The sequence below is a fragment of the Schistocerca nitens genome, chromosome 8 (genome assembly GCF_023898315.1).
Source record: "Schistocerca nitens isolate TAMUIC-IGC-003100 chromosome 8, iqSchNite1.1, whole genome shotgun sequence".
NCBI lineage: Eukaryota > Metazoa > Arthropoda > Insecta > Orthoptera > Acrididae > Schistocerca > Schistocerca nitens.
In genome coordinates, this window is record NC_064621.1 from 554675379 (window position 1) to 554689934 (window position 14556).

Consider the following 14556-nt stretch of genomic DNA (forward strand, 5'->3'; position numbering starts at 1 on the left):
ATTTCTTAGGATTTTCTGCCAAGTCAGTACTTAGAACATATGCATAGCAGCGCAGTTAAGGGTTAAGTCTGTCTAGGAGGATTGGGAGGTTTGAACCTCCGTCCTCTGGAATGCGAGTCCATTGTCGTAGCGCTGTCTCGACCACCTCCCTCGGTCACTCTGGCAGCAACGCAAATTTACTGCCTCGTCGGGCTCATTCGTGTTACAGCAGCGGGTTTGGTGGTGTTGTGGCATCATAATCATTTCATGCATTCTTTATCCTCCTCCGTAGCCGAGGTCGCGCTAACGCGCAGCTGAGCGGTGGCGGAGGCGCTCAACTCTAGTGTTCATGACATTTTCACTGCCGGTATTTGGCTGGCAAGGGGAAGAGGGGTGGTGGTGGTGGTGGTGGCGTAATGCTTCTGACCATCAGTCTTTGCGCCAATATGCCAATGATCGAGATTAAATTCCAGACCTCTCCGCAGGGTCTCGTGAAACGAGGGCATGTGGCACTGGAGAATGTGAGTCGCGATTCGTAGGTCGGATGGGAACGTTAAGGTCGGCGGCCAACTTGGTGCTATTCGAGGAGGAGGAGGAGCAGGCTATATGTGCTGGCACCGCGCTCCACCTGCTCCCTTCCTTCATCTTCACCACCACCACCACCACCACCACCACCACCACCACCACCACCAATTCGAATATGACACTACCCTACACTGCGCGCGTGCGGCACGAATTCACTTTATTGCTTTCTTTGTTTTGGCGACATAGCAACAAGTCTGCAAGATATTTCACATATTTCCTTCACGTGTTCTCCCACAAAAAGAGACTAAATATTTGAAAGGGAAAATTGTTCACGTTTTGCAAAACCTGAGCAAAGAAATAGCTTACAGTGTGCATAAATAAAAACGTAAACAGGTAAAATGTTTAATGAAATTTCCTTCAAAACTCGTCTCTATTAAAGAAGACATAACTATGTCATTTGGGATTTAGAGAGGCAAGGGTGTAAATAATTGTTATGTATTTCCTTATAAATACAGATTCTTATTTACACTACTGGCCATTCAAATTGCTACACCACGAAGATGACGTGTTACAGACGCGAAATTTAACCGACAGGAACATGATGCTGTGATATGCAAATGATTAGCTTTTCGGAGCATTCACACAAGGTTGGCGCCGGTGGCGACACCTACAACGTGCTGACGTGAGAAAAGTTTCCAACCGATTTCTCATACACAAACAGCAGTTGACCGGCGTTGCCTCGTGAAACGTTGTTATGATGCCCCGTGTAAGGAGGAGAAACGCGTACCATCACTTCGATAAAGGTCAGATTGTAGCCCATCGCGATTGCGGTTCATCGTATAGCAACATTGCTGCTCGCGTTGGTCGAGACCCAATGACTGTTAGCAGAATATGGAATCGGTGGGTCCAGGGTGGTAATACGGAACGCCGTGCTGGATTCCAACGGGCTCGTATCACTAGCAGTCGAGATGAGAGGCATCTTATCCGCACGGCTGTAACGGATCGTGCAGCCACGTCTCGATCCCTGAGTCAACATATGGGGACGTTTGCAAGAGAACAACCATCTGACGAACAGTTCGACGACGTTTGCAGCAGCATGGACTGTCAGCTCGGAGACCATGGCTGCAGTTACCCTTGACGCTGCATCGGAGACAGGGGCGCCTGCGATGGTGTACTCAACGACGAACCTGGGTGCACGAATGGAAAAACGCCATTTTTTCGGATGAATCGAGGTTCTGTTTACAGCACCATGATGGTCGCATCCGTGTTTGGCGACATAGCGGTGAACGTACATTGGAAGAGTGTATTTATCATCGCCATACTGGCGTCACCCGGTGTGATGGTATGGGGTGCCATTGGTTACACGTCTCGGTCACCTCTTGTTCACACTGACGGCACTTTGAACAGTGGACGTTACATTTCAGATGAGTTACGACCCGTGACTCTACCTTTCATTCGATCCCTGCGAAATCCTACATTTCAGCAGGATAATGCACGACCGTTTGTTGCAGGTCTGTACGGGCCTTTCTGGATACAGAAAATGTTCGACTGCTGCCCTGCCCAGCACATTCTTCAGATCTCTCGCCAATTGAAAACGTCTGATCAATGGTGGCCGAGCAACTGGCTCGTCACAATACGGCAGTCACTACTCTTGATGAACTGTGGTATCGTGTTGAAGCTGCATGGGCAGCTGTACCTATACAAGCCATCCAAGCTCTGTTTGACTCAATGCCCAGGCGTATGAAGGCCGTTATTACAGCCAGAGGTGGTGGTTCTGCGTACTGATTTCTCAGGATCTATGCACCCAAATTGCGTGGAAACGTAATCACATGCCAGTTCTAGTATTATATATTTTTGTCCAATGAATACCCGTTTATCATCTGCATTTCTTCTTGGTGTAGCAATTTTAATGGCCAGTAGTGTATTTATGTATATACAGTCTGGAGAAAATATATGACGTTTTGAAATATTTTTACTTTTTTCTATTCTTTCAGTTTCGCAGCAGCGTGTAGAACTAACCGCAGACACTCTGTCAAAAATATCCGCTGTAAATTTATCTTTGGCTGTTAAAAAACCGCTGCTAGTCGCTTCAAGCTGATACCGCACACACTGGGTCTGTTTTAAGGTGGCTCGTTCCTCAAAGCCTCCTACCCACCGTCGAGGGCTTCACTGAACGACGTGACGTTGCTTCCGCTAGCACAGTCCTCACACCACTTGACGATGCCCTTCCCTCTCCTTCCGTTGACGCACAGTGCGAATCTAGCTCAATGACTGGGACGTGCCGGCCGGCCAGCCAGCCTCCAGTGAAAGCGCCGCGCGCTCTCAACGGGCGCTCCGACACGCTGTCCACTACTACAGCGACACCCTACTCCTGTAAAGCTTCTCATAGGCGTGAGCTCGCGCTCGCCTTGCAGCAAGTGATCTATGTATCCTTTATTGTATGATTATATGATAGCGGAACAAACACTGGTAGCAGTTACTTCTGTAAAATATCTGGGAGTATGCGTACGGAACGATTTGAAGTGGAATGATCATATAAAATTAATTGTTGGTAAGGCGGGTACCAGGGTGAGATTCATTGGGAGAGTGCTTAGAAAATTTAGTCCATCAACAAAGGAGGTGGCTTACAAAACACTCGTTCGACCTATACTTGAGTATTGCTCATCAGTGTGGGATCCGTACCATATCGGGTTGACGGAGGAGATACAGAAGATCCAAAGAAGAGCGGCGCGTTTCGTCACAGGGCTATTTGGTAAGCGTGATAGCGCTACGGAGATGTTTAGCAAACCCAAGTGGCAGACTCTGCAAGAGAGGCGCTCTGCATCGCGGTGTAGGTTGCTGTCCAGGTTCCGAGAGGATGCGTTTCTGGATGAGGTATCGAATATATTGCTTCCCCCTACTTACACCTCCCGAGGAGATCAAGAATGTAAAATTAGAGAGATTCGAGCGCGCACGGAGGCTTTCCGGTAGTCGTCCTTCCCGCGGACCATACGCGACTGGAACAGGAAAGGGAGGTAATGACAGTGGCACGTAAAGTGCCCTCCGCCACACACCGTTGGGTGGCTTGCGGAGTATAAATGAAGATGTAGATGGCGCAGCCGTTTGTAGCCACAAAAGTTTTACCGAAGTGGCAACAGCTGTGGAATCCTACGCTCGCGTGCATATACAGGGTCTCTCTCCAGTGGCTCATCGGGCGCATTTCTTTTGGTGCTTTGACAGATACTTTAAATTTCATATTTGCAATGTGTAGTTGAACACAGCCCAAACAAACGTTGCCTATCACAAACTTCCTGCAACGTCCAGAGTGAACGGAAGATGTCGATTTCTTTCCCGTTGCTAACAAAATGATTTTTAAAGTGAAATTTAACGAGCCCATTCGATAGAGTGGTCCCAGATCAGTCCAGTCCGATATCCTGTTTATAGATATTAATAGGGACAACAAAACACGAAAAATAACCAGGCCTCCAACAGTGGCTCAGTATCACTGGTGCATGGGCCACACGAGATGGGGCAAGTCAGGCGAGGACGACGTATCGAAGGAAAGTCTACTGATCCTTCGGTGTCTGCTGTGGGTCTCAACTGCATTAGATACCGCTTGACAGAAATCCAATACAGTCCAATACTGTAACCCTTTCAAAACGATTTCACGCAGCGGCCAGGTATTTCAGTTTCGACATCCCTAACATGATAATATCTACGTAATGTTATGAAGGTCTGAGATTAATGGACCATAGCGCGAAGTCAACGAAACACCTCTAATTTAGCTTAGTTACTGCACTTTATGAGTGACAAGACTATACATTTACCAAGCCGTTCCTGACCAACTGAACAGTCAATGAATTCTACATCTACATTTACATGGATACTCTGCAAATCACATTTAAGTGCCTGGCAGAGGGTTCATCGAACCACCTTCACAATTCTCTATTATTCCAATCTCGTATAGAGCGCGGAAAGAATGAACACCTATATCTTTCCGTACGAGCTCTGATTTCCCTTATTTTATGGTGGTGAACGTTCCGCCCTATGTAGGTCGGTGTCAACAAAATATTTTCGCATTCGGAGAAGAAAGTTGGTGATTGGATTTCGTGAGAAGATTCCATCGCAACGAAAAACGCCTTTCTTTTAATGATTTCCAGCCCAAATCCTGTATCATTTCTGTGACACTCTCTCCCATCCTTCGGGATAATACAAAACGTGCTGCATTTCTTTGAACTTTTTCGATGTTCTCCGTCAGTCCTACCTGGAAAGGATCCCACACCGCGCAGCAGTATTCTAAAAGAAGACGGACAAGCGTAGTGTAGGCAGTCTCCTTAGTAGGTCTGTTACATTTTCTAATTGTCCTGCCAATAAAACGCAGCCTTTGGTTAGCCTTCCCCACAACATTTCCTATGTCTTCTTTCCAGTTTAAGTGCTCGTAATTGTAATACCTAAATATTTAGTTGAATTTACGGCTTTTCGATTAGACTGAGTTATCGTGTAACCGAAATTTAACGAGTTTCTTTTCGTACTCATATGGATGACGTCACATTTTTCGTTATTTAGGGTCAACTGCCACTTTTCGCACCATTCAGATGTTTTTTCCAAATCGTTTTGCAGTTTGTTTTGATCTTCTGATGACTTTATTAGTCGATAAACGACAGCGTCATCTGCAAACAACCGAAGACCTGCTCAGATTCTCTCTCAAATCGTTTATATAGATAAGGAACAGCAAAGGGCCTATAACACTACCTTGGGGAATTACCAGAGTTGTTTCGGAAAGTAAGGTCCGATCGGTCGCGAAATCAAAACCACAGTGAAAATTAAAAAATTGTTATTCGCAACAGCCACACCTTCCAGCTACTTCTCTAAATAGTCGCCACTCCGTCCTTGACATTTGTCGTGGCGTTGTACAAACTTCCCAGTACCCTCGTCACAGAAAGGAGCCGCCTGTGCTTTCCGCCAATTCTTCACTCTGGTCTGCCTTTCTTTGTTTGCGCCAAAATGTTGTCTTCGTAGCCAGCAGTTCATGTGAGCAGAGGTAAATAACGGAGGGAGCCAATTAAGGGCTGTATTGTGGGTGATCAAACACTCCCCATCGAAAACGCTCCAGGAGCGTGTTCATTGTCCCTGCAGAATGCGACTGAAAATTGTGTTTAAGAAAGAAACGCATCACATATATGTTATGTGGGTTGCATAGCTTCAGGCGAAACCTCTCACCAGATCCACATACTTGGCGGTAGGCACTCTTGTTTTAGGCATTTCCACGTGATCACTTTGCGTTCTGAACTGAAAAGAGTGACGTGAAGCGATCGACAGGCACACTAGAGACAGTGCCCAACACACCTGTGCCAAGTTCCATCGGATTTTCACAGTGGTTTCCAAACAAAATGGTTCAAATGGCTCTGAGCACTATGGGACTCAACTTCTGAGGTCATTAGTCCCCTAGAACTTAGAACTAGTTAAACCTAACTAACCTAAGGACATCACAAACATCCATGCCTGAGGCAGGATTCGAACCTGCGACCGTAGCGGTCTTGTGGTTCCAGACTGCAGCGCCTTTAACCGCACGGCCACTTCGGCCGGCACAGTGGTTTCCATTTCGCGACTAATCGGACCTTACTTTCCGAATACGCGTCATATTTGGCTTACATATTTTTGTGTGATGCCGGCCGAAGTGGCCGTGCGGTTAAAGGCGCTGCAGTCTGGAACCGCAAGACCGCTACGGTCGCAGGTTCGAATCCTGCCTCGGGCATGGATGTTTGTGATGTCCTTAGGTTAGTTAGGTTTAACTAGTTCTAAGTTCTAGGGGACTAATAACCTCAGCAGTTGAGTCCCATAGTGCTCAGAGCCATTTGAACCATTTTGTTTTTGTGTGATGAAAGCGATCTACCAGTTTATTGAAAAGAAATTCTTCTGAAGCCAAGATCGCTAAAAATTATTTATTACACTATGGCCGGTTTGGACAGAAGCATGCTGTCATCCTCTGATGTACGAAAATTTAACGTCCTACAGTGTAAGCAAATTGGGTTGTCAAAAACAAGAAAACGAAAATATAAAATTCGCATAGCACAAATGTATTCACTCAACTGACATGTGTGTAAAATAACACGTACAACTACCACTGCAGCTATATCTACATCTACATGACTTCTCTGTAACTCACAGTGAAGTGCCTGACAGACGGTGCCCATGCAGTCCAACGTGGGGTCACTGCATCACCCGAATGCCCCACAAATCTAGATCTTGCACGATGCGGCCAGCAGATCAAATAGAGACCCTTTCAAACTCACGTAATAAAATGGAATACGTACAGCCGTCATGTTGATATTATATTGGACCAGTTTCGTTGACTCGGTTCAGCATCTTCAGGCCTTAAAGGACGATGAGAGGGTGAACTCCGATCGTATACACGATTCCATCAGTGGCCAACAACTATGTCCTGTTTTGTCCACTGGTGGGATCTTGTATATGATTGGACTTCACCCCTCTCAGCGTCAGTTAAGACCTGAAGATGGTGTATTGAGTCACAAAAACTGGTTGTAGTACAATAAAAAACGACGGTTGTGTTTCATTTTATTACGTAAATGAACGGCCGAAGTCCCACAGACCATCAGTCACGAGGGTGGAGGTACAAAAACGTTTCAAGCTCTGTCCGGTGCTGACAACGTCTCTCACGAGTATGCGGCATCTCTGTGTCCTTCAAAATGACCACCCAACAACCCACGCTGTTCACGTGCATATATACTCTACCATGCTTTGTAACAACATTCATGACGAACAGCAGTAATACACTCTGGTGGCTGGCCTACCTGCCTCAGTGAACCACACCTGTGATCATTAGCACACCCACCGGCAGTGTGTAACCGTACAATGGCATCGGACTGTGTGTTATGAGTGCTTCACATTTTTTTATCAGGCAGCGTACGTCAACATCATTAGTGCAGCTGGAACTCAATTTGCAAATAAACTAAGATTTTATGGGGGATCTGTATTCTCTGAAAAAATGCTACGCTATCTCGCTAGAAGAAGCAGCGTCGACACAAAATGTCTCAGCTGACATTCATTTCTGTTTCGGCAGATATTCTTCCAAGAGACGGACGGGGAGCCGATACTGATCGAGGATGAAGGAGATATAATCGTCGCACTCTCCGCCATGGATTCTAAGGTGGAGGAGGAAAAGGAGGAGGATGAGGAGGAGGAGGAGGAGGAAGAGGAGGACGACGACGAGGACGGAGAGGAAGACGACGAGGACGATGAGGGTGAAGAAGACACGGAGGAAGACGAAGAGAAGACAGAAGCTGAAGAGCAGACCGACGACAGCGAAGAACAGGGGGGAGAGAATGGAGGCGCCAACAGACAGGTGAGTCCGCTCTCCAGTAGGGCGTCACATCCTCTGAGGGCGCTTTTCCTCTTTCTTTCGATGAGCAGTTGGTGAAGCAGCCACTAACTCGTCGGCTTATCTCCGGCCAGAGCAGCCGTCCCGTTTGCTCGGTATTTCATCCTCTTGTTCCACAGAATACTGGGAAAGAGCTACTTCGCTTGTTCATTCCATTTGAGATCAACTATACAACATGAAACGCAAGACGTTTAACGGATTCATTGATGCCAGTGTTGTCTTTTCTTGCTATAAGCCTAGGAAATTTCACGATTTTTTTATTACAAGACGAGCTTCAGGGAAAATTATTGTTTGCAGGGCTGGTGCGGGCAGAACTCTGAAGTTCTTTTTGTTTTATTTCTGTTTAGAGTTTTTGAATAGGGTCTCTACAGTGCTGTGACAGGCGATCGCGCGTGGGCAATGCTTACCTGCAGCTACCGGCTTCCCATAGGCGCCATAATGGAAGCATTCGTCCGCGGTTACGTTAGCCTGTGCTTCTTTAGATTGCCTCAGTGACACGAAAATGACATAATCGCAGTGATGTACTTTCCGTGTCCAAAACACGGGAAAGTGGTCAAAATTTATCAACAGCGTAGAACAGTTTGTGGAGAACACACCGTAACCAATAGAATGGTGAGAAAGTAGGTTACAGCATTGAAAGTGCGAAGTGGGTGACCGTCAGTATTAGTGAAGACTTGACGCAGAAACGTGGTGTAAAAATTCATCAAAACAAACCATTCACGATTTCGCTCTCATCTATAACAAGTTTCCTTAAGTTTCAGCGCCACTGCAACGACGATGGCGTTGTACTGGCAGAATTCAGGAGCTGGTGGTTAACTTTGTTAAATGCCTTAATACTGGAGGGAATTGCGTTGCAAATCAGGGAAAGATATATAGGTACTACTCTAGTTCAAAATGGTTCAAATGGCTCTGAGGACTATGGGACTCAACTGCTGTGGTCATAAGTCCCCTAGAACTTAGAACTACTTAAACCTAACTACCCTAAGGACATCACACACATCCATGCCCGAGGCATGATTCGAACCTGCGACCGTAGCGGTCGTGCGGTTCCAGACTGTAGCGCCTTTAACCGCTCGGCCACTCTGGCCGGCACTACTCTAGTAATAAAAATGTTTTAAAAATGCATATCTATCTCTCTCTCTCTCTCTCTCTCTCTCTCTCTCTCTCTCTCTCTCTCTCTGTGTGTGTGTGTGTGTGTGTGTGTGTGTGTGTGTGTGTGTGTGTGTGTGTGTGTGTGTGTGAGTGAGTGAGTGAGTGCGCGCGCGCACTCGTGTGTGTAACATTTATTACTCAAAAAACACGCCTTGCATAAGGGCGTTGACTGAACTGCAGAAAAATTTATTAATGTGGCTGGTCTGAATAATAATCGTTAACTTTTCATTTTCCTTTATTCTGTTTTCACTCAATTGCACAGCTGTCTCACAGGCAGATGATGTCTAACCACTTCGTAACACATCCTGATGGTCTAAGGAATTACAAAAGCTGAATAATCAAATTCCACAATGAACATACCGATGATAATACAGAGACTACTTCATTTTACAGGATTTGCTAACACAAACGATCCCTGCCACAGCCTGTTGCTGCGAAAACGGGGAAACGAAAATCTGAATTCCTAAACCTGGAAAAAAATCTGAGGGCTCCTTACATCAAAAGTTTGTTTTTTCGAATGAATTTTTGTGACTTAATAATACACTAACATAATGAAATGGGCCTAAAGTATTTCTATAAACAAGGAAATTTTCTGCGGAAAGAGCCTTCACGTGTATCTGAAACATGCTGTTCATTCCTACCTGCCTGCAGCTCGCTTCGAAGCCTACTGAAATTTCAATAAACGGAGAAAAAAATGAATTCGCAAAAAGGGAATTCAGGTCATGTAACCTGGACAAGTAGGGAAAGAAAAACCGGTTTTATGTCATTTCATTGGGAGCATTAGTGAAAGATTAATTGGAAAAGGGAAAGATATACAAAGGGCGGGTAAAACATGCTTTCACTGTTTCATCAATTAAAGCTACAACACGAAAAGGTAGACAAACAAACGAGGCGCAGCGGAAATCCCTGAATACCACATCATATACAGTGAGGTGACAAGAGGCGTGGGATAGCGATATGCACATGTACAGATGGCGCTAGTATCGCGTACATAAGGTACAAAAGGGCAGTCCATTGGCACGACTGTTATGATCTCATTCCTTTCCCCCATCTGCTCCTATTCCTCGAACATATCCGCATCCTCTACACCTCCCGCCGTCTTGAACCCCCTCACCCCCTGGTTGCTCCTCTCCTCTCCGATCCCCGCCCCCTGCCACGTCTTCACCGTTGTGTCCCCCCTACCCTCCATCTCTACACCCTACATCTCCTTTCCCAAGGTGGCTTCCATCAACTCCCCCTCCCAGATGATGCCCTCTCTCCCTCCATTTATCACTCCTATCAACTCTGATCCTCACTCCCTCTCCTTTCCTCTGTCCTTTTCCTGGGCTCCCTCTCCCCCCCTTCCATCCTCTTTCTTCCCCACCTCCCCTCTCTTTGCCCCCTTCTCTCCCCTGAGTCCTTTTACATTTCCCTCCTCTGCCTCCTCTCATTCCCTCTCGCATCTGCCCTTCTCCACCTTTATTAGTCCTCTCCCTCCTTGGTTCCCCCCCTTTTCGTTTTTTCCTCTCCTCCCTCCTTGTTCCCCCCCCCCCCCCCATCTGCCTTGGATCGGGAGTGCCATCTTTGTGCTGCCATTTTCGTGCAGTGTTTTACGGTGTGTTTTTCCAGTGAGTGCTCCGTGTTGTGTCTTTTGGGAAGTGTAGCGAACAGCCATCATACTGTCGCTGGGTGTGCTTTTTTTCTTTTATCTCTTGCGAACAGAAACCAGACTGTCGCCATGTTCTTTAATTGTGTGTCTACTATGTTACTTGTCTGATTCCTGTGTATTTTATCAACATTGCCAACCCCTTTTGCTTTCTGTTTTAACTTTCCGCATTTTTAAGCCATTTTACACTTTAAATCACCATTTTATCGCCTGTTTTTCCTTGTTTCTTTCTTCTTCCTTTTTTAAACAAAAGTCTGTAGGCTGTAGAGCAGCGTAGTAAGCTGCTGCCAGCCCGCCCCCTTCGGGGGGAATTGAAAATCAATAAAGAAAAAAAAAAGCAGGACTGTCATCTGTACTCGTGTGATTCATATGAAAAGTTTCCCGGCGCGATTATGGCCGCATGACGGGAATTAACGTGCTATAAACACGGAATGATAGTCGGAGCTAGACTCATGGGACATTCCATTTCATAAATCGTTAGGGAATTCAATATTCTGAGATCCATCTGTGTGCCGAGAATACAAAATATCAGGTATTACCTCTCAGCACGGACAACGGTCTTCACTTAACGGGCGAGACAAGTGGCGTTTGCGTAGTGTTGTCAGTGCCGACAGAGACTACCAACACTGCGTGAAATAATCGCAAAAATGGATGGGGAACGTACGACGGACACATCAACTATGGCAGTGCAGCGAAATATTGAGTTAATGGGCTGATGCAGCTGACGACGGACGCGAGTGCTTTAGCTAACAGCACGACGTCGCCTGCAGCTCCTCTCCTGGACCCTAGACGGCTGAAAACTACGGCCTGGTCAGTCGAGTCCCGATTTTAGTTGGTAAGAGGTGATTAAAGGGTACGAGAGTAGCGCAGAACTCACAAAGCATGGACGCAAGTTGTCAACAATGCACTGTGCAAGCTGGTGGTGGCTCCATAATAGTGTGGGCTATCTTTACATCGAACGGTCCTCTGGTTCAACTGAACCGATCATTGGCTGGAAATGGTTATGTTCGTCTGCTTGGACACCAACATCATGTCCCCAACCGACGATGGAATTTTATAGATGCCACTGTGCGGCGTCGCTGGGCCACAATTATTCGCGATTGGTTTGAACAATTATTCTGGACAAGCGAAGGATTTGCCCGCCCAGATCACCTTACATCAATCCCATTCAACATTTGTGGGATATAGTTGAGAGGTCAGTTCGTCCACAAAATCCTGCACCGGCAACACTTCCCCAATTATGGACGGTCATAGAGGCATTATGCCTCAGTATTTCTTCAGGGGACTTTCAACGACTTGCTGTGTCCTTTGCCACTTCGAGTTGCTGCAGTACGCCGCGAAAAAGGAGGTCCGCCACGATATTAAGAGGTATCTCACACCTCAGAGTATACTGTCCAGTTAATGTGACCAGCAGTCAAAAGCCTGAGCAGCCACCTTTCGCAGCGTGGATCGCCGCGAGCCGTGGATGAAGATAGTCGTTGACATTCTGGAAGGTACCGACAGGAAACTGGAGCCATGCAGGCTCCAGCGCCGTCGTCAGCTGCGCCAGGTTTCTCGGTTGAGGATCCACGGCGGGACAACCCGATCGAGGTGGTCCCATAGATACTACATTCGGTTTAAATACCTGGAGTGTGGTGACCAGAGGAGCACGTAGACTCATCCTGGTGCTCTTTGAACCGCGCACGTACACTGCGAGCTGCGTGGCACGTTGCATTGTCCTGCTGGTAGATGCCATAGTGCCGAGGAAAACAAACTGTGTGTAGGCGGGCACAACATCCCCAGGGATAGAAGAATACCTGCGTTGCTGCACTGTGCCTTACAAAACGATGTGATGACCCAGGGAATGCCACGAAAACATTCCCAGACCATAATGCTCCTTCCTCGAGCCTGCATCATTCCGACGATTGTTGAAAGCTGCTTTCGCTTACAGACGTTTCACGCCGTAGACGCCAACGGCCATATGTCCGATGGAGCATCAAACGTGACACACCTGAAGAGGCCACCTGCCGCCATTCGGTGGTCGTCTACTTGAGTAACTGGCGCGCAAATTCAGCCTGGGCCGCCCATGAGCAGCAGTCAGCGTGGATGCGTGAGCTACACACCGGCTGCGGAAGCCCACCTGCAGCAACGTTCGCTGAACGGTCAATGAGGAGGCAAGACACTGCTGGCAGACCCATCGTTCATCTAAGTGGACAGTTGCACAACAGCGCACGTCTACACGTCTTCCCACCCGTCGTTGACCCCTGTCGCCCTGTCATGTAGGGTCCGTGGTGAACCACAGTCGGCGCCATTTTGCCATGCGCGGTATGCTTTAACCACGGCCGCACGCGGACAGTTTACAGCCAGCCGTTTCGGAAATTATTCCACCCTTGAACTGAAAGCCAATCGTCATAACCTTCTGGACATCAGATAAGTCGCTCCGTTTTGGCGTTATACCGTCTGCATTTTTCCGCGTCCCCCCCTTCGACACCCTCCACTGCTAGTGCTGCCACCTGCAGTCTGTGAGTGGCTATTGCACGTTGACGTCGAATATAGGCGGTGGTCGCAATGTGACTGGACCGTGTCTTTAATTTAAATCATAATATTGCACTGTAATACAAGAACCATTTATCGATGAGGCTTTCGTCTCCCCATCTCTCCGATACTTGTAGAACAACACACTTCAGAAGGCGAAGAATTGAGAGGACTTCAGAGCTGCTCACGAAGACCCCAGTGTACACTGTCGGGTCGTCACTATCGGCGTTTTCTGATTTCAAGACACCTTTTAGGACTGAAGTAAACTGTTTTTCAGTAATTTCTCTTTCAATATTCTATTTACTTCTGATAATGAAGCTCTGGTTATCATTAGAGTTGGTGTGGCGACTAAGCAATTTATTCCAAAACTTTACTTCCGCGGTGTACTTGCAAGAGAATTGTTTTGTGTTAGCACCATTTGATGACGTGTATGTGGGAGCATTATTTCATTTTTTGTACACGAGTCCTGCAACAAGTGATGCAGCAGAGATTAGCGGTTGAACAGATTTGAGTATCACCTTCGTATGAGCATATGGTATGCGCTCAGTTACCTCCAGTTCCTGAGTCTCGTTTCCTTCTCTGAACACCGCACGCGCTCCTGCTGCGGGCTGGATGTTCACCTGGGCGTTTCACACAGAATTCATAGGAGGTGCATGTAGCTCCTTCAGTACTGGCAACCATAATACACTTTCCACCTGTACTCTCACCTTTATACCAAATAGTGTTATGCTTAAATTTGCTGCACTTCATGGACTTGTTAACGTTTGGTCTTACCTTCAGTCTTACACGCTCAGCTTTAGTATAACTGACAAAACTGGAGAATCGAATGACAATGTAAATCATTGCTTCTTTTCTCTCATGCTCCATTTACTCGACACTACATTTCACACTCGTATCACGCCTTCGTAAGCTCTCTATTCCTTAAGCTCTGTAGTGCCTATGTGCCTTCTGTCACTGCATATAACTGCATATAGTTAAGGGCGTGGTGCAATTAAACTCCAAAGGGGTACTCACCCAATTCTTTCAACTTCAGGTTGCTGGTGGCTTTGATCAAGTAGTAATTAGGTTAATCTTTTCTTCACGATCGCTGCACGAACGATATGTACTGAGCTGTAGTATATTCATAGATTCCTCACTTAATACTGCTTCTTGAAACTCCGTAAGTAGATATTTTTTTGAAAGAAATTTCCGCCACCTGACGGTACATTTGTGTTCATTTATTTCGCACACCATGGTCTCGGCTGTGCAGTCATTGTCAAGTGCAGTCTGACATTTTAGGAAACATCTGTAATGTCTAAATGACATATCGTTGTCAAAATAACATTCATCTGTTCTTATAAACCAGTCATCATATTAAAGGCTA

General features: G+C 46.6%; 2 protein-coding genes across 4 annotated transcripts in view; one reads left to right on the top strand and one right to left on the bottom strand.

The window, feature by feature from the left end:
• Positions 1-14556, bottom strand: part of LOC126198920 (zinc transporter 1) — a 700140-nt gene that overhangs the window by 522541 nt on the left and 163043 nt on the right. The window lies entirely within an intron of this gene.
• The window catches only part of LOC126198919 (protein SPT2 homolog), a 604823-nt gene that overhangs the window by 263293 nt on the left and 326974 nt on the right, over positions 1-14556 (top strand). Inside the window, exon 2 of the mRNA XM_049935547.1 lies at positions 7565-7846. Coding sequence (XP_049791504.1) covers positions 7565-7846 — 282 coding nt within the window. The remainder of the gene's footprint in view (positions 1-7564; positions 7847-14556) is intronic.